We start from the raw sequence: 22,937 nt of genomic DNA, 5'->3' as shown, positions 1-22,937 counted from the left end.
AAGTATGGCATTATCCTTATCACAAAACTATTCTGACCATATCATTCTGATTAAATGACTGCTTGAGTAGTGTCAAAACAGAAATTTAAAACATCATCTTCATGAAAACTCCTTAAATTCATCTTTTAGAAACCTCTATCGTTGCTTAAAATGCTTACAGAAAAATACCAGAAGTAAAGTTTTATACTAAAATATTTAAATGGTTGTCTAAAACGTTGTAATAAAAAGTAGACAGAAAATCTTTATCTATAGTTTTTATTTTACTCCCTTTCTTCTTACTAAATGTATGTTAACAAAAAAAACCCCTCAAATGATCTAGACAAAAGCTTTTAGCTCAACACATAATTGCAAGAAAATTACAATAATTGTACCAATTAAAATAATCTTGAATGAACAGTATGTCATCTTAATGTTCCAATGGTTTATAGAGGGATCTACTTAATTAGCTGAAATTGCTTTCCAGTGTTAGTATCAAATGTCATTTGTTAAAAGTTGAACAATTTAGAAAATAATTTAACAAAGCAATTTTACCAAACACCAAGAACCAACATTTTCTTTTTCAGCTGAATAAAGCAAGCAGATGTGTCATCAAGTTGCTATAAAAATAAATGAGGCTTTTTATGGATTAAAAAATAAATTTTACTACTAGCGTTAAAAATACTATTTTCTGATTGTTTTTATCAAATCAGATTTCTTTAATAAAATAAATGAATATCAATTATATACTGCTGCTTTTGTCTGCTGTAAATAAAACTTTTTATTATTCAAATGACAAGCAAAGGAATCAAAGAACTCAACTGTGGTTAACTAGAAACCGTCATCTAAATTATTCTAACATATTCCAATATATGTTCTTTCAATATGCTGATCAAATTGCCTTCCAATAGTTTTTCATTCCAAAGCATCTTAAATCCAATTATTAAGTCAATTTCTTAATGAATACTTGAAGAATCCTATTATATTGTCTTTTTCTCTCTTCCTTAGACTAGCTATAAAATATTCTTTATAAGTATTTGTAGGCATATAAATCACACTTTTTTCTCAAAAACAACAACAACAACAACAACAAAACAATCTACAGGCACCTGGGTGGCTCAAAGTGTCTGCATTCAGCTCATGTCATGATCCTGGAGTCCTGGGATCAAGGCCCACATCGGGCTCCCTGCTCAGCGGGGAGTCTGCTTCTCCCTCTGCCCTTTACCCTGCTCATGCTCTTGCTCTCTCAAATAAATAAATAAATAAAATCTTTAAAAAAAATCTAAAAATCCCCGTGATTCCAAGCCATTAATGGATGGCAGGCCCAGCAAGTGCTGACGTCTAAAATAATGGATTAATTTAATGGCAAAACAAAGTTCTGATTATCTCATTATATCTCCGATATAGAATATTCTATATTTACTTGAACAAAATAAAATATTCCCCCTACAAAACTTCACTCCAAGTTATTTTTATTAATATGATGAAAAATACTCTATCAATAACATTTATTTGGCAAATGTTCTATTTCATAAATGAGGTGAAAAAATTACCACTGTCTTTAAGCTTAGATGATATATTCTGTTTTGTAAGATAATTTTGATTCATTAAAAATGCAAAATTTTGAACATTTCCTTGAATATTAGGAAGTCATACAGTTTGACAGTCAAGCAATTTTCTATCAGCAAAGAATAGTAGTTTCAGCCTGAGAAGTGTTTACCATCCAGAAAGCAGTGTTTCAGCCCAATGCTGATGAAACTTGTTTTTCATCATCAAAAAAACACACTTTTACTTTCCTCTGATTATTTCAAGTGTGTATGTTTTACCTTCAGTCTGAATGTAAGTTCCTCAACACTCTAGTGTTCATGGACAAAAGATATGCTGTATGAAAGTTACCCTCTAATGCAACTGAGACAGAACCTTAACTGCAGATGAACTGAATAAAGGGCACATAGGGTTCTCTGTAATGTTCTTATTCTTGCAAATTTTGTAAGTTTGAAATTATTTTCAAATGGAAAACAATTTTAATTAAAAAACATGTAAGTCCCTCAAGGGCATAATATACTTGTTATATTTGTCCCTCTATCACCCTACCTCCTGGGCCAGCCCTGCAACACTGGAAAGCATAAAGGACAACCATATAACCCTGGGCCCAGGGTAAAAACTCACACTAAACACACATTGAGTGAAGAAAATTGACTAGAATGGATAAACAAAAATCAAGGGAAGCCATGGGTCTCTATCCCCTACTCATCTTGGTTTCTTCAAGAAAAGAAGAGGCAAGATTTTAGGAAAACATGCTATGTTCAAATGATAGTATCTAAAATGAGATCAAATTACCCCTCAACCTTTTGTATCTTTCGTCTTCCTGCCACTATCCCAGCAAAGATTAAACAGAAAACTCCAAAACTAGTACTTTCTAATTTAAAGTAATTTAAAGTTTTAAATTTTAAATTTCTAATTTAAAGTTTTAAATTTTAAATTTCTAATTTAAAGTTGGGTAAAACAGTAAGTTAAAAGCTCTATTTCACACAAACATGCTCAGCATCTTCTATCTAGTTTAACAACATGCAGGAGTAAGAAATTCTCTGCAAATAAATGGGACACTGTGATTTTTTAAAATCTATGTGATTACACCTGAATAATTTACTAACCCAAGAGTTGCAGATTCTAATCATACCTGACCTCCTTGATGGACTGTCCATTTTATTTCCTTCCTGTAGGATCTGAAGTGGCTAACTTGACTTCCTGGCAATTTGTAGATTTCAGTTAACACACTAATGAGTGCTGCCCCTTCTGCATCCATTTGCTTCATACTTTTTAGAGGTACTGATACTGACATCAGAATCAACCAATCAACCAATCAACTGTGGTTTGTGACTCACTCTGCCACCATGAAACCAAACCCTGTTTTTTTTTTTTTAAGCTTTCAATAAAGCTATGTGTATATATACATAATGATTCTCAACTACATGTAGCACATGTGTAAAGGTTAGTAAAATCATGAGTTTACTAAGAAGTACAGTTCTTGGATGCACTTAGTTTAACTATGTCCTTAAGTAAAATGTGAGAAAAGCAACAAATAATTATTATTCAATATCTTTACCTTCTTTCTCCCAAGGGAAAAATACTAGTTCCCCAAAAATCTATTTATTTATTCATTTACTCTACCCTATAATACGATCAAAATGATTTCAAAAGTATAACTGCAATCCTATTACCAACAACAAGCTCAAGATTTCTTTGCAGTTAATTTCGTCCTCAGGATATATTCTACTAAGAATAAAGAGTCGGAGTACTAAGCTCAAAGTTGATTGAATTAATTATTTTCTCTATGTGGTTATGTTATCAATTTCATTTACAGTTAGGATCATTTTTTTCTGTTTGTATTCAGTAACAGAATTTGCTTTTTTCCATCCTCTTTATGTTGGACTATGACTGCGCGTCCAACCACATGAACATGTGCACAGATGCCTCATCTCCCATCTCTGCATCCACGACAGGCAAGCATTCTCACCAGGTTCTGGTTTACCCTTCCTAGAAGTTTGTTTTCTATTTTTACAAAAAAAGAATACCTATCTATTTTATAAGTGTTCTTATTCCTCCTTCTTTCTTATATAAACACTATGATGTTGTACACTTGTTCACACTTTGCTATTTCCACTTAATATATCCTGGAAATTCCTCCGTATCAATCAGAGTTTTTCTCATTCTTTTCTATAGTTACAAAATATTAGGGTAGATATGCTGAAGTTTATTTAACCAATGTTCCTATACATGTACGCTTAAGTTGCATGGTTTAGTATTTGTGGAGGTGTATATTCAGAGCAAATTTCTGCAAGCAGGATCGCTGGATTGAAAGTAAACAGACATGTGCTTGTTCACTACTGTATCTCCAGCATCCACCAGCACGACACACAAATAGTAAACACATAATACATTTTTGTTGGATTGAACTAAAATATGAATTTTTTTGAGGACTTTAAAAACCTTTTATTCATTTTCATAACTCTCCTGCTTCTGTCTCCTGGGGACTCAGACTTTCACCACTTCCCACCTTCTTCAAAGAACAGGTGGAGGGCCCAGCGCCTGGGGCTTCAAGCACAAAGTTGAAATAAAAAAAGTTGATCAGTGTCTCTGTAATCCTGAGACAGGGTGTACTTCTAAGCAATATTCTCAACTAAAGGAAGGTAAAGAGTCTGACCTCAGTCCTCTTCTGTACCAAAACCACAGACTGACATGGACTATATTTACTCTGTTAAAGGTCAAGGGGTGGGGAGAGGGAAGGAAAACTGAAAAACATAATAACTAATAGGTTATTTTAAATAGGGAAAGCTGATGTTTTTACAAAGGCAAAGAAAAATTGTAGAAAAAATAATATAGCAATGCCTGCTTAATAGGTTAGTTGCATTAGAGTAAATAAGACAATTTATATTAAACAGCTTATATCTTAAATAGAGTATTATTATCTCATAATATTCCAGAAAGAAATGGAGAAAATAGAAATGTAAAAACTTCAGACACTTCATTTTCATCATAAACTTTCAGTGTCTTAAGTATTGCGGACAAGGCTACAGCTTAAGAAATTTAGATGACACTATGGCGCTGTGAGAGGCCGCACCCTCTGCACGTGAACTCTGGAGCCAGGGACGCAGCTCCACCACTTAGCGGCTGTGAGACATTCAGGAAGTGACTCACCTTCTCTGGGCTTCGATTTTCTCATGTGTAAAATAAGAATAATAACACTTACTGCTTCATAGATTGTGAGAATAAAAGGTGTTTAAAACAAAGTGTTACAGTGACAGGTACTTAAGTAGTTTATGGATTCTGAGAGACCTGGATGGAAAGAGCTCTACTACTTAAGAGCTAAGTGACTTTGGGAAGTGACCTAAACTTTCTGAACCACAATCTTCCTTGTTAATAACATGGAACTGTTCTAATCGCCGAGCTTTCTAAGGCTTCAAGAGAACTAAGGCACCTGGCAGAGAACCTGGTGCTTAGGAAAGAAAGGCTAGAGATACACATGCCAAAAGGAGAAAACACTAATGGTGAGCAATCCCTCCTCCTTAAATGAGGACCCCTGTGAGACTAGCAGCTCTCCCGTTGCCACGATTTCAATTTTCCTGAAGCCAAATGTATTACTCTAGGAACAATACTAATTCAGACACACTCTAAGAATCCCATTTATAGTTCCTAAATGAAGGCTTAGTCTTTTCTCAGACACATTTTTATTTACACACAAATAATAATTTCTCAAGGATAAGTAAAAATGCCAAAGGACTACGTGTCCATGCTAATTAGCACTTTGTGTAAAAACCACACCATGTGAAAAATAAATCTCATATTGGTATGAATTATAATTCAGAAGTTAAAACATTTAAAAAGTTAAATTTTAACTGTTTAGTAATAACTGTGCTCATCTAGCAAACATTCATAACTATACAATACATGTATTATGATGTAAAACTTATTCATGAAATAAAACAATATTTTCTACACAACCAAGAGAAAAACCAATTGTGTATTTTATAAGAAAAAGATAATTTCTAAAATATCAAAGAGCAGATGCAAGTCAGTGCCACTTCTCTACAGCATGTGCTAATTACGTATCACCGCCATCCACTGGAGCACCTATTTGATACAGCCCACAGTTTAAACAACTTTAGTATAAATTAAACAGCAAAACCAAGAAGAGTTCATATCTGTAGACTATTACTATGCCATTCTCTATAATTCTAAAGCTAGTTATTTACCTACCTAAATAAGATACATACATGAAAAATGGGGAGGGACACCAAGGTGGTCCAGTTGGTTAAGCAACCGACTCTTGATTTCAGCTCAGGTCATGATCTCAGGGTCATGAGATCGAGTCCCACATTGGGCTCCGTGCTCAGCATGGAGTCTGCTTGAGATTCCTCTCCCTCTCCCCTCCCCCACTCTCCCTTTCTCTCTCTCTCTAAAGTAAATAAAATCATTAAAAAATATGGGGATTGAAAAATAAGGAAAACTGTATGCTGACAGTACTTTAAGAAAAAATTTTTGTAATCTTAGAAGTTTCAATATATGAACTATACACTAAATGCTTTGTTAGAGTTAGCATTTCATTTATATGTAAAAATAATTGTTTCAGTTATACCAAGTTTTATAAAATTGTATAATTTCTTGGTACTATCTTTTTTCTATGAGATAGTTTATTTAGAGCAGCACTGAACACTTCAAAGGTATTAAGTATTCTGGCAAACAAAAAGGATTATAATTTCATTTGTGAATTTGATAAAAAAATTGTCAACTCTTAAAACTTTATATACTTGGGGCGCCTGGGTGGCACAGAGGTTAAGCATCTGCCTTCGGCTCAGGGCGTGATCCCGGCGTTATGGCATCGAGCCCCACGTCAGGCTCTTCCGCTATGAGCCTGCTTCTTCCTCTCCCACTCCCCCTGCTTGTGTTCCCTCTCTCGCTGGCTGTCTCTATCTCTGTCGAATAAATAAAATCTTTAAAAAAAAAAAAAAACTTTATATACTTGACATTTCACTGAACCTTAACTGCATGTCTTTCAAGAAAAAAATCTAATGAATTTCTTATCAGAAGAAAAATTTATAAGTACTTCAAATGACTGACCTTAAAGGAACAATAAATTCCTTTACTGTTTAATGCAAAGAATGTTTTCCAGCTTATATTGTTCCAAAAACCCTCCAGATACAAAACTGAAAATATCTGCACTAATGATTTATAAAATTTAACCTCCTTAATATTCAATGAAGACACTTAGAATAAAAAAATAAAACGGAAAAAGTAATAACATTTCAAGATTTGCCTTTTGCATGTATAAATACACAAAACTAATCGGGCTATTAAACTTTTTTTTTTTTTTTACCATGTAAGTTACCCTGAAAAGGGAAGACTATATCCAACTAAAGCTGTAAATTTTACATGAGATATTTACCTGTGCTCATACAACTCCAAAATTATAATGGAATTAATAAGAATGGTTAGCTGAATCCAGAAGTATACATTTTATGCATATTCTTTTGTATTCATTTTGCTTTATTTGCATTAACTTTTTTCTGAAAAGTCAACTCAATCTAAGATAAAAGTTAAATATCAAGAGGTCAAAGTACCTTTCATAGATGGTTTTTAATGTCATTTGATCTGGAATACCTTCAGTCTCTTCCAAATATAATATGAGCCATGAAGTTCGGTACGGCCACTGCTCAGTAAGGTTGATCCAGCTAGCAAGCCTGTCCCAATTCAAACTAATCTGATTGGCTCTCAGTAATCGTCCTTTAAAAAATATAAAAATATTCTAAAATTAATAGATGTGTAATATTATACTAAGCAAAACATTCAGCATATTGACAAATAATTTAAATATTTAACAGCTGCAACTTAATTTACACTACAAATTCAAACCTACTATTTATATGGCTTCTATAATCCAAAGAGCTGTACTGGAAAAATTCTAGGGATTAAACACAATTCTGTTTAATTCTAAAGTAATTTTTTGTGTCATTTGCCACTAGTGTTATACACTGCTTTGACCATGTACATGCAGGCAAAAATCTTTCTGACCTACGTGTCAGACAGTCTCAACACTGCCCACAATCAGACAGCAGAACATCAATGCACCCATGATGGACCCCATCCTTTAAAGTACTATCTAAGTCGGTAAGTAAATGATATAGTGCATTAGAAGGTGATTAGTTCTATGGAGTAAATTAATAAAGCAAGGAGTGTCAAAGAAGGAAGTGTAATTTAATTTTATATAAGATAACAAAGGAAGGTCCCGTTGAAAAGCTGACATTTAAGCAAAGACTAAAAAGGAGATGAGAAAGCCCATTATGCATCTCTTCAAAGAAAGATCATTACAGGCAGAAGCAGAAGCCCTTGGGCAGTAAGGGATGGAAGAGGAGAGTAGTAGAAGATGAGGTCAGAGATAGGGAGAGAAGTAAAGAGAGAGACATCAAAAAGGGCCTTTTAAGAAACTCTAAGAATTTCAGATTTTTATCTTCAGCAAAATGGGAACATAATAGAGTTCTGAGCAGAGAAATAACATGATTGGCTTCTATATTAAAAGGTCACTGTAGCTGCCACATGGAGAATAGACCATAGAGGAAAAAGTTGGAGCAGAGAGATGTCAGGCTACTGCTATAATTAATACAGATGAGACAAAATGATGCAAAGGGTAAGGGTAGTATGTTACAAATCATGAAAAGTGGTCAGATTCAGGATATAGTCTGAAAACAGAACTAAAGAATGTACTACAGATGGGAGGCGGTATATGAAAAAAAGATATCAAGGGTTTTTTGCCCAAGGAACTGGAAAAAGAGTTGGATTAACTGAAATAGGAGACCATGAGTGGATTAAGTTTGGGACAGAGGATCACAAGTTCAGTTTTGGACCTGGTATGTATCAGACATCTATTAGACCCCACGAGATACCAAGTAGGCAACTGGAAAGCAACAAAGCTGAAGATATTCATCTGAGAATCTTTTGCATGTAGATGGTATGTAACCCTTTGGGACTAAATGAGATCACCAAAGAGGCTGGTTCAGATCGAAAAGGAAGGAAACAATGACTGCACCAGGGGCATTCCAACACTAAATGGTAAGGGTAGATGAGGTTTTTGTGGTACTTATTGTTACATGACTTTATATCTTTCTGTCTTTACCAATAGGACAAGAACTTTATCTTGTTTACTGCTTATCTCCACAATACCCAGACTGATATCTGGCATATCTAGACACCACCATATATTTGTCAAATACGTACAAAGATATTGGTAATATGCTAGAACATTTTCATTGTAGAACATAATCAATTTAATAAAGTTTGACACCTTAGAAGGATTTAATTACCAAAAATATTGTACATATATTAGATACAACCTCACTTGCAATTTAGTTCATAGCATGCACCCCAACCTTAGTCTAAAAGCAAATTCTAGTGTAACTATCGTAACAGTGTTAACACTAGTCAATATTACAAAGTACCATTCAATATCATGCAAACAAACATACTTACACACATTATATTTATACATAAGCATTAACATGGTGAAGAGCAGAATTCTATGCATGGAATTCAGTCACGGGGCAATAATCTTCGATTTTATTGTCAATATTTTTATTTAAAATATCATTTGAAAACTAAAACAACAGCAGCATATAAAATCTGAATTTCAACTTTTTTTAAAAGATTTTTTAAATTTATTTGAGAGCGAGAGAGAGAGAGTGCGAGTAAGAGCGCAAGAGCGGGGAAGGGAGCTGCAGACTCCCTGCCAAGCAGGAAGCCTGACTTGGGGCTCGATCCCAGGACGCTGGGATCGTGACCTGAGCCGAAGGCAGACACCTAACTGACTGACCCACCCAGGTACCCCTGAATTTCAACATTTTAAATTATAAGTTAGTTAAGACATCCATGTTCATGGATTGGAAGACTCAATATTGACATTTAAGTCATCTTAAGATTCAATGAAATCTCTGTCAAAATTCCCAATGACAAGTTTTGCAGAAACAGAAAAACCCATCCTAAAATTCATATGGAATCTCATGTGACACTGAATATCCAAAACAATCCTGAAAAAGAAGAACAAAACCGGAAGACTCACACTTCCTTATTTCAAAACTGACTACAAAGCTACAGAAATCAAAACAGTACAGACTGGCATAAACACAGGCATATAGATCAACAGAATAGCATTGAGAGCCCAGAAATAAATCCTCAGTATATGGTCAAATGATTTTTGACAAGGGTGCCAAGACCATTAGATGGGGAAAGGACAGTCTTTTCAATAAATGGTGCTGGGGAAACTAGAGATCCACTTGCTAAAGAATGACGTTGTATCCCTACCTAACACCATATATAAAAATTAACTCAAAATGGATCAAGTTACCTAAATGTAACTTAAAATAATAAAACATTTAGAAGAAAACATAGGACAAAAACTTCTCAGCATTGGATTTGGCAGTACTTTCTTCCATAAGACACCAAAGGCACACAAACAACAACAAAAAACAAACTGAACTTCATGAAAATTTTAAAATTTTGTACACCAAAAGGCACTATCCATAAAGTAAAAATGCAACCCACAGAATGGGAGAAAATATTTGCAAATCATGTATCCGATAAGGGATTAATATCTACAGTATACAGAGAACTTCTAAAACTCAACAATAAAAAATCCAAACAACCCAATCCAAAAATGAACAAAGGACTTGAATAAATATTTCTCCAGAGAAGATACAGGAATGCCTAATAAGCATATGAAAAGATGTTCAACATCACTAACCATTAGGGAAATGCAAAGCCAATCTACAATAAGATACTACCTCTCACCTACTAGGATGGCTACTATCAAAAAAATAGTAAGGAACAAGTTTTGGCAAGGATGTAGAGAAATTGGAACCTTTGTGCATTGTTGGTGGGAAGGTAAAATGGTGCAGCCATGGAAAACAGAATTAAGGTTTCTCAAAAAATTAAAAATAGAAATACCATGTGACCCAGCAATTCCATTTCTGAGTATATATCCAAAAGAACTGAAAGCATGGTCTTAGAAAATATTAAGATATACTCGTGTTCATAGCAGCATTATTCACAATAGCTAAAACATGGAAGCAACCCACATGTCCGTCAACAGATGAATGGGTAAGCCAAAATGTGGTATAGACATACAATGGACTACTATTCACTCTTTAAAAGGAAGGACAGTCTACATGCTATAAATGATGAACCTTGAAAGACATTATGTTAAGTGAAATAAGCCAGTCACAAAAAGATAAATACAATATGACTCCACTTATATGAGGTACTTAGCGTAGTAATATTCTATAGAGACAGAAAGTAGAAAAGTGGTTGCAAAGTGCTGAGGGAGGGAAGAAGGGGGAGTTATTAATAACAAGTACAGTTTCAGTTTTACAAGATGAAAAGAATTATGGGGATGGATGGTGGTGGTGGCTGCACAACAGTGTGAATGCATTTAATACCGCCAAACTGTACCCTTAAATATGGTTAAGATAGTATATTTTGTTATGTGTATTCATTTAAGCCAACACAAAAGAAAAAAATCTATTTGAAAACTAAAACAGAATAGCAGTGTACAAAATCTGAATGCCAACATCTTAAATTATAAGTTAACTATACTCATAGAAATTAGCATAAAATTATCTTTATATAAAGAGAAAAATTAAAAGATTTTTTAAATCATCACGTTTTAAAAATAACAGTGTATAACTGATGGTTGATTTTCATTGTCAAAACTAATATAGATTTTATTAGATACACTTAATGCAAATAAAAGTGGTGTAAAGCAGTATAAACATATGAACACAGTACATCCTTTTGTTTCTGAAAGTGAATTGCTTTGCTAATGTGTTCAAGTTTATTATCTACCATAAGATAGTAAGAAACAAAAATTACCTGTCACAGAAACAATATTAAGTAATCTTCTCATGGTCTGAGGACTTATGTCACTGAACCAGTCCTCAGTAACCAGCAGTTTTGTAAGATCAAAGGACATCTGCCGAGTAATGGTCCGCTGCATCTGCCTTCTTCGGTACGTATCCTGAAAGAGTTTAAGAACAATGAGCATGAACCAATACTCCAAGTCTGAGAACTTAAGGCTTTTTTAGAAGTTAATATATGTTTATGACGACAACAAAAATAATCCAAAATTTTAGTCAAACAGGAAGACTATATAATAATAGGCATGATTATTATTATTCCCTGAGGCAGAATCTTTACAGAACAGTTATAAAGTAATATTAGCGGCAACTGCATCAAATGGTGTGGTTTAACTTCAAATGTACTTTGATTTATAGTTGCACAGTTAGAGAAAGCTAAATGCCTTGAAGACTATAAATGAGCAGGATTATGGAAATAGAATTAAAGTCAAACTCTTACAGGAGTTCCATTTTCATAAGGACCCTGAAATAATAAAGCAAATAAACTCTTGTCTAGTTTGAAGGATTCAGCATTTTGATGTTTATTTTTAAATGTGTGACAACTACCCTCACATATGTGTAAGAACTAAAGGTACTCTAGTGGGCAGAGCGGGGTAGAGAATCCCTTCTAATCGGAGGAAGGACAAGCACAATGAAGGCGAGTTCTCATCTGAAGTCGTGGTGGATGGAAGCACAAGGAGCCCAAAAGGCCAGACTACCAAGAGGCAAATTCGAAATGTGAAATTATACCTTCCTCCTAATTTAGTACTATCTATTGTCACTCATATTAATTTCAAAACAACAAAACATCACTGAAGACACATCATATAAAATGTCCCAAATGAAATGGCAGCAAACTAGGAAAAAGAAAACAGTGCCGATGCTAGCCCAAGTTAAGTGGCACTATGATCGTAACTTACCTGCAAGTGGACATCTTCCTGTCTTGTAATACTCCCTTGATCTATATACAAAAGACGGTTCTACGAGTGGGGTAGGACAGGGAAAACATGAGTGTTCGAGGAGAAACCCGAGGTGACTGGGCAGGACACAAAATCACTATGTGGGTGTAAAAGAAAGGGTCACACCTCACAGATATCAGGGAAGGAGGAAGGCCAGAGGAAGAGCATGGCACTCTTCTCACACCACGAGCCTCTTTCCTCCATACGTGTCTGGTGGCAACAGACACCTGGAACGGTACAACCTGACCTGGAATGAATACAGGGGTTCTCAACCCTGGATGACATCACCTGGAGAGCTTTAAAATCTCACTCCCAGAGATTCTGATTCAGCTGCTCTGAGGAAGGGCACCTGGGAACAGGTTAGGAGAGGATGGGGACTACCACACAACTCACAGCTGTTATGGGCTCTAGGCTCACATATTTCCTAAAAAGCCACCTGAAGCCAAAAGGAAATTCAATAATAAAATATATTTGATGAGCTTAATGCAATATTTACAGTAGCACATATTGAAGTAGCATCACATTAGCTTTATTCGAACAACAGCAATACAACACATGGCTCAAAACAAGTGGCATCTTACCCGTCTGTTAAGGGCTGTTTTGCTACCGAGCTTAGTCATCTCTCCAAGGCTGTTTTGTGAAACTCTTCTGTCGGGATCTTCCTGTATCCCTTAAAGAATTTGTCAAGAAAGCACCACTGTATTAAAATTCTGTGGTATATGATATTTAAAGAGAAGTGAAATCCCAACAGTATTTTTCAAGGTAAAAGGTGAGTTACCATAAAACACCATTAACTACTTCAAACCGAGGTACCTGAAGAACTGGATCTTTACCTGCAGTATCTGTGCACGGAATGTCCCCATTTGTTGTTGAAGTCACAAGAAATTTTCTTGCATTGCTTAGTCCACGACTATTAAGAAAAACGGGTAAATGAACTATATTGCGCATATAGTCGTGTCCATTTATATTTGAGTCACGAAGCACACTGTTGAGGTTCTGGTTAATTGCCTTTATAATAATATGTGGATCACTTGCAAAAATGGCAATGAATGGGCCTTTTGAAAACAGAACTCGGACCTGTGGTAGAAAAAACGTGTACTAATGATATAAATTTCAAATTATCCAAAGCAACAAAAAGTCTCTTCCAAATCTGTATTATCTTTTGGTGACTATATTTTTTAAATACTATTTTTTAAAAATATTATTTCATATGAAAACAAATTTCATTAAAGTCTCAATCTGGTTTTTCACCATCTGACAGTGATAAAACTTCCAAAGAAAACAATTAATCCTGTCCTATTTTGAGATATTTATGGTCTACATAAAAGCAAACATCAACACACATAGAAATATTTGTGAATATACATGAGGTGCTGGGCACACTGGTCTCTCTCCACAGCTACACACTATCGCTTTAACATACATTACAGAGAGCCACTGAGGTACCCCTACTTAAATAAAAACTGTGGGTTCCCTACTGTTGCCTCTGATTCTAACCACTATCTGCAAAAGAAAGATGGAGTCACACTATGGACTTCAGAGCTACTCTGTTCATTTTCTCACCTAGCCATTGAGCTAAAATTGTTTAAATCTGTTTGTGAGGACACACATTTACTCCTGTTATACTTCTGCACTTAAAAACAATAGTTGGTTTTATAAAAGAAAAAGTACTACTCAAATTCCATTTGAGAAATTCAAGAAGTCCTTCCTCTCGGCTGCCACATGTGACAATTATAAGTTTCAAGACAGCTAAAACATACAGTGTCCAGCATCTGGAGTACTTTGTCCTGCTCGCAGGCATCTAATCCATCAATGATAACCACCAGCCTTGTCTGATTCTGAGTGAAGCTGTCAATGGTTTTTGCCATCCTGGCCATCAATTCCACTTCACACTTAAGAACCTATGTAAAAGAAAGGACAGAAGCACTGAAGATATGAGAAATTTAAGCACATTTCTTAAAAAGCCTGATAGAAACTCTTCTAATAGGAAGAAAAGAAATCCCAAGTCCTCACTGCCAGTTGTGGTCCCACTTATAACTGCAGTGAGTGCTTCACAATTTAAAAAGTGACTTTACATAAATTAGAGCATTTTACCCTTACAATGAGGTAGCCACAGTCATACCCATTTTAAAAGGACAAACTGGGCTGAGTGACTTATTTTCCAAGATCACATGCTCTGAAAGTCGAAAGACTAGGAATTGAATGCAAATTCAAATGATCTAAACACCACACTACAGTGGGCTCCTGATGGCACATGACGTTGATCAAAGGAAGGGGCTCAGATATTGTATGAAGTCCCTTTTGATTCTAAAAGTATGGTCCTATTTTATATGTTTCAGTGGTTTAATTTGCTTCCTCTACCAGGCTCTAGAGGAGGCTATATTATTAGGCAGGAAACCCATTACTATTAGGTAGGTGATGACCTCTTGAGTAATCTCCTAACACTTAGGAATACCTTATAAAAGTCTATTTTATAAAAACCTGAATTGTTTTAATTTTCCCCACTTCGAACGTACATTCCCGCAGGGCAAATCTGGAATAAAACTAAAAACAAATGCAACGCTGTAACATTTACAGAGTCTGCGCCCTAAAGCCCCACCATCAGGATCATGGAAGAGTACTTACGATCAATTACTTTCTAATGATCAGTGAGTGCTTACCTTCATGAATCCTTCACTTTTCAGTTTGTGCAGTTTAGAGGCAGCATTATGGAGGCGTTTCCTTTGAGAATTCAGGAGAGAGTCCAGCACCTGCCACCATGTACGACAGTTCAGCACAAAGGCCAATCCCACTATTGATGCAATTGATATGAGGACAGCATTCACTGTCAGATGTTTTGGGTCAACTCTGAAAATAGCCAGGAGAGTAATTCCAGCAATAATGCAGCCAAAGATAAAAAGGAAGATGACAAAAGATGGCAGGCAACACGTTTTTTTCCATTTCTTTTTGCCTGTAAGACAACAAATGGTTTTACCAATTAGTTACATACCAAGTACCTAGAAGACCCTAACCATGACAGTCACGGCATATGAATTTCTGATGTTTAATCTGTGTTTTCAAGAAGTGCACTGAACATTCATCCCATCCTCATCCCCTACACACAGACACAAAGGAGGAGGAAGGAAGTCCTACCCTGCGTATCTTCAGTCTTAAATACTCGAAAGAGCCTGGTTGCCAAAAAGCCAAACTCTCTCTCACAGGCATCCGAGAGAGTCGCGATCATTTCAGCCATCGATGTTTCTCCACCTACGCTGGACAGCCTGTTGTAATCTGTAAATAAAAACCTTGGGGGAAAAGGGGAATAAAATGTTACTTAGATAGCTAAAGAAAGAAAGAATTTCCACATACGTCATCTCTGTATCATGTACCCTACATTTTCTTAAGGTCTCTTAAAATATTGTCATTAAAGTTCTGAGGAGGAAAAAGAACTTGTAATCAGGTCCCTTCCACTTCAAAACATTATACATATTTGTGTTAGGAAAAGGCAATAACCAAAGTGAAAAGCATCAGAGTTGTATTGAGTTAATTCTGATGGAAAGCAGTGGGGTGAACCGTGGCGGCAGAGCTGAGGCGCGGCACCGGACACCTGCAGGGCCCTTGGCACAGTGACTGAAAGAGTCGTGCTGGGAAGTGTGTGAGGCACCAACGAAGAGATCAGAAGACTGACAGAATACTACAGTCATTAAGAATTTAAGGCCATTTCAAAACTCAAGTTTTAGAATGTTTTATTTATAGCTTAAACATTAAGTAAGGATTTAGAAATGAGGTTTAGAAGATTCTTTTCAGGTTGTTCTTTGAGATAACTGAATACTTTGTATCCTGCTCCTCTGAGTGGACAGGATTTCTGCACTTGCTCCCTTTCTCCCCTTCCATCCCTAAATTAAATGCTCATCTCAATCCAGTAGAAAAGCACTGCTTTCAAAATACAATCTAGGATCACACTGTACTCTACTGTATGATCTTGATTTATGCCATTTTAATTGTTCTTTTTTTAAAAATACCATCTCATTAAAATAAATTTTCTGTGAAAATATTTCCCTCAATTATTTTATTCTATTCTGTATGTTTTCTTAAATTTTTCATTTTACATTTGTAAATCCTTCTCCTAATACTTAATCATATATACTAATTATGCAAGTCTTTATCTTTATCTCTTACATTCATAGTTTTTTTTTATGTTTTTTTATTATGTTAGTCACCATACAGTACATCCCTGGTTTTTGATGTAAAGTTCGATGATTCATTAGTTGCATATAACACCCAGTGCACCATGCAATACCTGCCCTCCTTACTACCCATCACCAGCCTATCCCATTCCCCCCAACCCCCTCCCCTCTGAAGCCCTCAGTTCGTTTCTGAGTCCATAGTCTCTCATGCTTCATTCCCCCTTCTGATAACCCCCCCTTTCTTTATCCCTTTCTTCCCCTACCGATCTTCCTAGTTCTTATGTTCCATAGATGAGAGAAACCATATGATAATTGTCTTTCTCTGCTTGACTTATTTCACTTAGCATTATCTCCTCCAGTGCCGTCCATGTTGTAGCAAATGTTGAGAACTCGTTCTTTTTGATAGCTGAGTAATATTCCATTGTATATATGGACCACTACTTCTTAATCCAGTCATCTGTTGAAGGGCACCTCGGCTCCTTCCACGATTTAGCTATTGTGGACAATGCTGCTATGAACATTGGGGTGCATATGGCCCTTCTCTTCACTATGTCTGTATCTTTGGGGTAAATACCCAGTAGTGCAATGGCTGGGTCATAGGGTAGCTCAATTTTTAACTTTTTAAGGGACCTCCACACTGTTTTCTAGAGTGGCTGTACCAACTTGCATTCCCACCAACAGTGTAAGAGGGATCCCCTTTCTCCACATCCTCTCCAGCAATTGTTGTTTCTTGCCTTGTCAATTTTTGCCATTCTAACTGGCGTAAGGTGGTATCTTAGTGTGGTTTTGATTTGAATTTCCCTGATGGCTAATGATTTTGAACATTTTTTCATGTGTCTGTTAGCCATTTGTATGTCATCATTGGAAAAGTGTCTGTTCATATCTTCTGCCCATTTTATGATTTGTTTGTTTCTCGCGTATTGAGTTTGAGAAGTTCTTTGTAGATCTTGGATACCAGTCTTTTACCTGTAGTATCATTTGCAAATATATTCTCCCATTCCGTGGGCTGCCTCTTAGTTTTTTTGACTGTTTCCTTGGCTGTGCAGAAGCTTTTTATCTTGATGAAGTCCCACAAGTTCATTTTATCTTTTGTTTCTCTTGCCTTTGGAGATGTGTCATGAAAAAGGTTGCTTTGGCCGATGTCGCAGAGGTTGCTGCCTATGTTCTCCTCTAGGATTTTTACATTCACAGTTTTGATGTTCCATCTGGTTTGGCCTATTTACTTTCATCTTAAGTTACACATTTTATCTTGTAATAATTTTAAAATTCTTTATCATTTAGTATGCTTTTAACTATTTTGCTAATTTCTATTGAATTCCTCTTGCTTTCAATTCTGTTTTTCACTTAATGTTCCTCTGGAGCCCTCTACCTTTCCTTTATTCTTGACATAACATGTTTTTCACCTTTTCTGAACTGTTTCCTCATACATTTCCTATTTGACATTAATAATAATTTTAGATAGGCAAGTCGATTTATTTCCACAGGTGAGGAAAGAGTGGCTCAGGGGGCACACTCAGGAGCCAAGGTTACATGCTAATGCAAGGGTATGCTAGGAGCCCATCCTACATCCTGTGCCCTCTTCAAAGTGTTCCCAAAGGATGGAAAAGGGGGTTGGGGCTGGGGGGGGGTTCAAATCAAATTTGGTAAATCAAAGTTAACCAGATTTATTTAGGGAGAGTTGTCTCTGATCCTTTTATGTACAAGAGGAAGATATGATGTAAAGTGTTTCTCAAACCTATTTAACCAGTGCAAGTTGTTTTCTTTCTCAAATAAAAAGTTCAGGAAACCAATGCTTTTTTTGGAACGTACACTGAGAAAGCATTATAAACTTTATTTTTGCTTCATCTTATGCAAAACTTCTGTCAAAGGGACCAACTTACCTCACAGGTAAAGCTTTAGTAGTCTGCTCTGGCAGTTCAGGTGGGTTTACAAACATCAGTTTGAGGAGGAGCTCCAAATATCCAATATGTCTTGCCAATCTCGTACTGAGGACCCAGGCCCAATTCCAACTCTCCCCTTCCCTTCGTCCACCAAAGTAAATGACAACTGAAATGCACAGTTTAAAAAAATTACTCAAAACAATCATGACTCAAGCAGCCTCTTTTCTCACATTGTCAAATATCAAGTAACAAGAGGCAGGCTTACATGACTTTCCCTGGTTCCACGCTATTTCCTAACTACTCCTCAAAGAATTCCTTGGCTAATTAACCAACATAGAGAAGGTATGTGGAAAACAGAAAGAAAACTAAAATATGATATAAGAAACACAATCAGAAAGATAATGCCTTAAACAGAAACATATCACTTAGTTCAGACTCAAATGTGAATGATTTTGGGTTTATCACTTTTTGCACCTGTTGAAGTTATCAGTTCCTCCAATAGTGAATCTATTTCCTCTGCTACAACTGAAGATATCTCCTAAGAACAGGACTATAATTTTTTTTACTTCGCTTTTAAGTAAAATAAAGATCACAGGCATGAGCAAAATGCCCGAGCACATGCCACTGATGGCTATGAAGACTTACTTTCAAAAAAGACTTAACTATAGTAAATCATTAACATACAAAAAAGTGAATATAATAATTCAGAGTTCTACTTCAATATTAACGAGCAGTATACCAGTGTTTAAAGCTACTCCAGCCAGGTTGTGGACACTGTTCCTCTAGGCCAACTTATAAATAGCAAAAAGGTCATGAAAATCTTTTAATTAATTATGAAAATCACTTACAGGAGAAATATAGATAATATTTTATATTTTATAAATATAGATTCATAAATACAAAATATTAAGATAATGTTTTAAATAAAACAAGGAGTCTTAACATTGTCTCTATTTTTTGGAAAAAAAAATCAAAAACTTACTAAAAAATATATATAAGAGAGCCAAGAAGCTCAATGATACTGCTATTCCAAGATTCAGGTCGACCGTAAAAGCAAACAATAAACCAAGCCCTCCACAAAGCAGCAAGGTCAGAAATACTATAAGCCAGGAAAACTGAAAAAGAGGTTCAATCTGTTGTCCTGCAAAAGTCTTCATTTCATCTGAAAGAGAAATAGGAAAAACCTTAATCCTGTTTTAAGAAATACAACTTCTTTTCTTCTCCCCTCCAAGTTTTTATTTAAATTCCAGTCAGTTAACATACAGTGTAATATTAATTTCAGCTGTAGTTTTGGATTCTTCTCCCAAGTTTTTAAGAAATGCAACTTCTAACTCAATTTGAAATTTTCAATATAAACATTTACTGGGTACTTACTAAGTCCCTAGACACAATGTTGCTACTTGACCATTTCAGCCAATGTTCTTTAGATAAACATGCAAACCTCACTCCCTAGGGCACACCCACCCTTGTTCTACCCACTCTCTTGCTTCATGTTGAGGATGCACAAATCCTTTTTCATATATTCCCATTTGTCAAAATTTTGCTATTTATTTTTTGTGGTTTGTATTATATAAGCAACAAGGTATTGTTTCCACATACAAAACTGGAAAACATGACTTTGCTATGTGTCCTCAACCTACACATCACCACCCTTCCTCTGTGGCACTCCTCCTCACCCCTCCTCCAATCACATTTGAGAATCACTGCTCTTAAAGGTGTGTGCTGAGCCCAGATGAGCCCAGAACAAGTCATTCTTTTTACAAAACTTGATAAAAATTTTACAGGCAATACTGAAACCTGTCCTCGAAGAATGAATATGATTTTGCAAATCAAAGGGGTGGTAGGAGGAGCTGTCTAGGAAGTTCCTAACAAAGGGAGCAACTCGGGAAAAGTATCTAGTCTGTTCTTGCAAGAGCCAGCAGCCCTCTGGGACTGCAGCACGGGGCATACACATGAGGCAGTGCTGGAGGGTATGCCATACAAAGTGACAAGTTTAGGAAGGGCGCTGGATATGAGGATTATAAATAGCATATGCAGGGGCACCTGACTGGCTCAGTCAGGGGAGCACACAACTCTTGATCTTGGGGTCCTGAATTCAAGACCCACGCTGGGTGTGGAGCCTACTTAAAATTAATAATAATAATAATAATAATAATAATAATAATAATAGCACATGCAGAAAATCTGCTACCAAGGGGTCTTAAGAATGTTATAACACAACTGGATCTTTGTCTTAGGGAGAGAACTCAAATGACTGTGTGGGGGATCAACTGGATAGAGTAACATATTCAATTTAGTAAACTGTGCAGCATACTCATACATAAAAATCTATTTTGCTTTACTTCAGAAAAAAGCACCAGAGGAAGCCTCGTCATATATACAGACTTTGTGCAAACATGCACTTTACCTTCTAGTTTCTTGAGTAAGAAGGATTTCCCGCTTCCCCACTGTGCATACAGCCCCACACAAATGGGTGGCTGCATGGTAGGCTCGCTGAGAATGTCTGCCAGTGCACTGCTATACAAATCGTAACCAAGCATGTCACCGTCTGTTTCAGTAGGAGACAAGTGTCCTGTAATTATAAACATACCATATCCTTACATCAAAAAGAGACATTACCACTAGAAAGGAACATCAATTCCCAGTTATCAATTGTTTATTTAATTAGAAAAAAAACCTTATATTAAATGGTTACACCTGTGTAAAAATAGGTTATAAGATTCTTAAAGACCATATTTCACTGAACTTAAGATACCTACTTATTATAGGATGCATCATTATTATGTATAACTAAGAAAGAAAAAATATGTTGCCAAACTGTGACACAACGCTCTCTTATCCATCAATGATAAGACACATTCCAATTTCAGAGATGTCAAATGTAGAACAATGTACATTTTAGAATCAATAAAATACAATTAAAACTCAAACTAGTACACAGGAATAAATTTAATAGGTGTAATACCTATATAAAGAAAGCTATTAAATGTTACTGAAGAATAAAATATAGTAATCAGAGAAAAAGAGATATTATATGGCTCCAGGCAGAAAGGTTCAGTGGCTTCGAGACAACAATTCTCACCACATTATCATTAAAGTGACAAACTCCAATCAAAATCCATGTGAATTTTTGAAAAATTGAAAAGCAGAAGAACACATAAGAAGAGCTAAGAAAAAATTTTAAAAGACTACCAGAGAAAGAGTAGTTGTCTTTGGAGAAAAATTAAAATATACTACAAAGCTACAATAATTAAAGCATTGTAGAACCAGCACAAGATATTAGCATAAGTGGCATTTCAAACCAGTGGGCAAGGGAGGAATTAGAAAGTGGTGCTAGAGGGGCAAACCATCCATTTTTAAAAAAACAAAATGAAAACTCTATACATCTTACACCTTAAAAAAATAAGTTTCTGAAACATTAAAAAATTAAATGTAAAAAACCATAAAAATACTAGAAGAAAATACAAGGGAAAAATCTTTTTTAATCTTTGCGTGGAAAAGGCCCTTCTTTTTTTTTTTTTAAGTTTTTATTTTATTTATTAGAAATACAGCAAGAGACAGCATGAGTGGGGAGGAGAGGGAGAAGGAGACTCCCCACTGAGCAGGGAGCCTGATGTGGGGCTCGATCCCAGGACCCTGAGATCACGACCTGAGCTGAAGGCAGACAATTAACCGACTGACTCACCCAGGTACCCCGGAAAAGGCCCTTCTTTCTCAATATAATACTAAGGCCAGCACTGCAGGAAAGGACAAACAAATAAATTACAAACCTGCATAACTTTTAAATGGGGAACTAAAAACACCCATCACCATAAACAAAGCAGCAGCTCGGAGAGGGGTACAACATATAGGATGGACCCAGGATCCATATCCATAACATATAAAGACACTTAAAATCAATTTTTAAAAAAATATCAAAAACTCAAGAGAAAAATGGGCAAAGGATACAAAGAGGAAAATGGCAAAAATACAAATACCCTGTGAACGTATATGAAAAGATCGCAATCTAATAATTTTATAATGCAAATTACATGAGATTTTTTTCTCATATTGATCTGATTAGCAAAGATTAAGGAGGCTGGAGCTCTCCAGGCTTCACAAGGTCATGGGGAGCTGCACTATAGTAACAGGTCTAAGGCAGAAGAAATTGTTACAGCCATTTGGAAAGTCTCCCAAAACTATGAGCATTAACTGACTTACCTATTCTACTTCTGGGCATTTATTCTAAGAAAGAGTCCTAAAAAGAAGAGTTAATGAATACATGTACAAAGATATTTACTGCACCACTAGCTTTTAAATATAGTTCATCATTAAAAACTTTTATAATATGGTATTACCCTATTATTAATTTTTAAAGCTGCATATATAGTATAAAACATTTTTAGAAATGTACAGAAAATCCTGTAGGGTCAAACAGTTACAAATTAAGAGATAGGGGACAATGGAAAATTTGCACTTTCTACAATATTCGTGTCTCCACTTTTGAAATTTATGAGTGTGCACTAATATAATTAGAAA

At 35.6% G+C, this 22,937-nt stretch overlaps 1 protein-coding gene across 8 annotated transcripts in view; it reads right to left on the bottom strand.

The window, feature by feature from the left end:
• Positions 1-22,937, bottom strand: part of KIDINS220 (kinase D interacting substrate 220) — a 95,634-nt gene that overhangs the window by 37,018 nt on the left and 35,679 nt on the right. For all 8 annotated transcript variants that reach the window (XM_045776000.2, XM_045776003.2, XM_045776004.2 and 5 more), the window contains exons 13-22: positions 20,827-20,991; positions 19,402-19,581; positions 18,420-18,585; positions 15,506-15,657; positions 15,034-15,323; positions 14,134-14,274; positions 13,207-13,450; positions 12,955-13,043; positions 11,392-11,536; positions 7,095-7,257 (exon numbers count right to left, since the gene is read on the bottom strand). In XM_045776000.2, coding sequence (XP_045631956.2) covers positions 7,095-7,257; positions 11,392-11,536; positions 12,955-13,043; positions 13,207-13,450; positions 14,134-14,274; positions 15,034-15,323; positions 15,506-15,657; positions 18,420-18,585; positions 19,402-19,581; positions 20,827-20,991 — 1,735 coding nt within the window. The remainder of the gene's footprint in view (positions 1-7,094; positions 7,258-11,391; positions 11,537-12,954; positions 13,044-13,206; positions 13,451-14,133; positions 14,275-15,033; positions 15,324-15,505; positions 15,658-18,419; positions 18,586-19,401; positions 19,582-20,826; positions 20,992-22,937) is intronic.

This window comes from Ursus americanus, chromosome 7, assembly GCF_024610735.1.
Source record: "Ursus americanus isolate L20-20 chromosome 7, mUrsAme1.1.p, whole genome shotgun sequence".
NCBI classification, from domain to species: Eukaryota; Metazoa; Chordata; class Mammalia; order Carnivora; family Ursidae; genus Ursus; species Ursus americanus.
The sequence above is the reverse complement of the archived record's forward strand: the minus strand, read 5'-3'. Positions and strand labels throughout refer to the sequence as shown.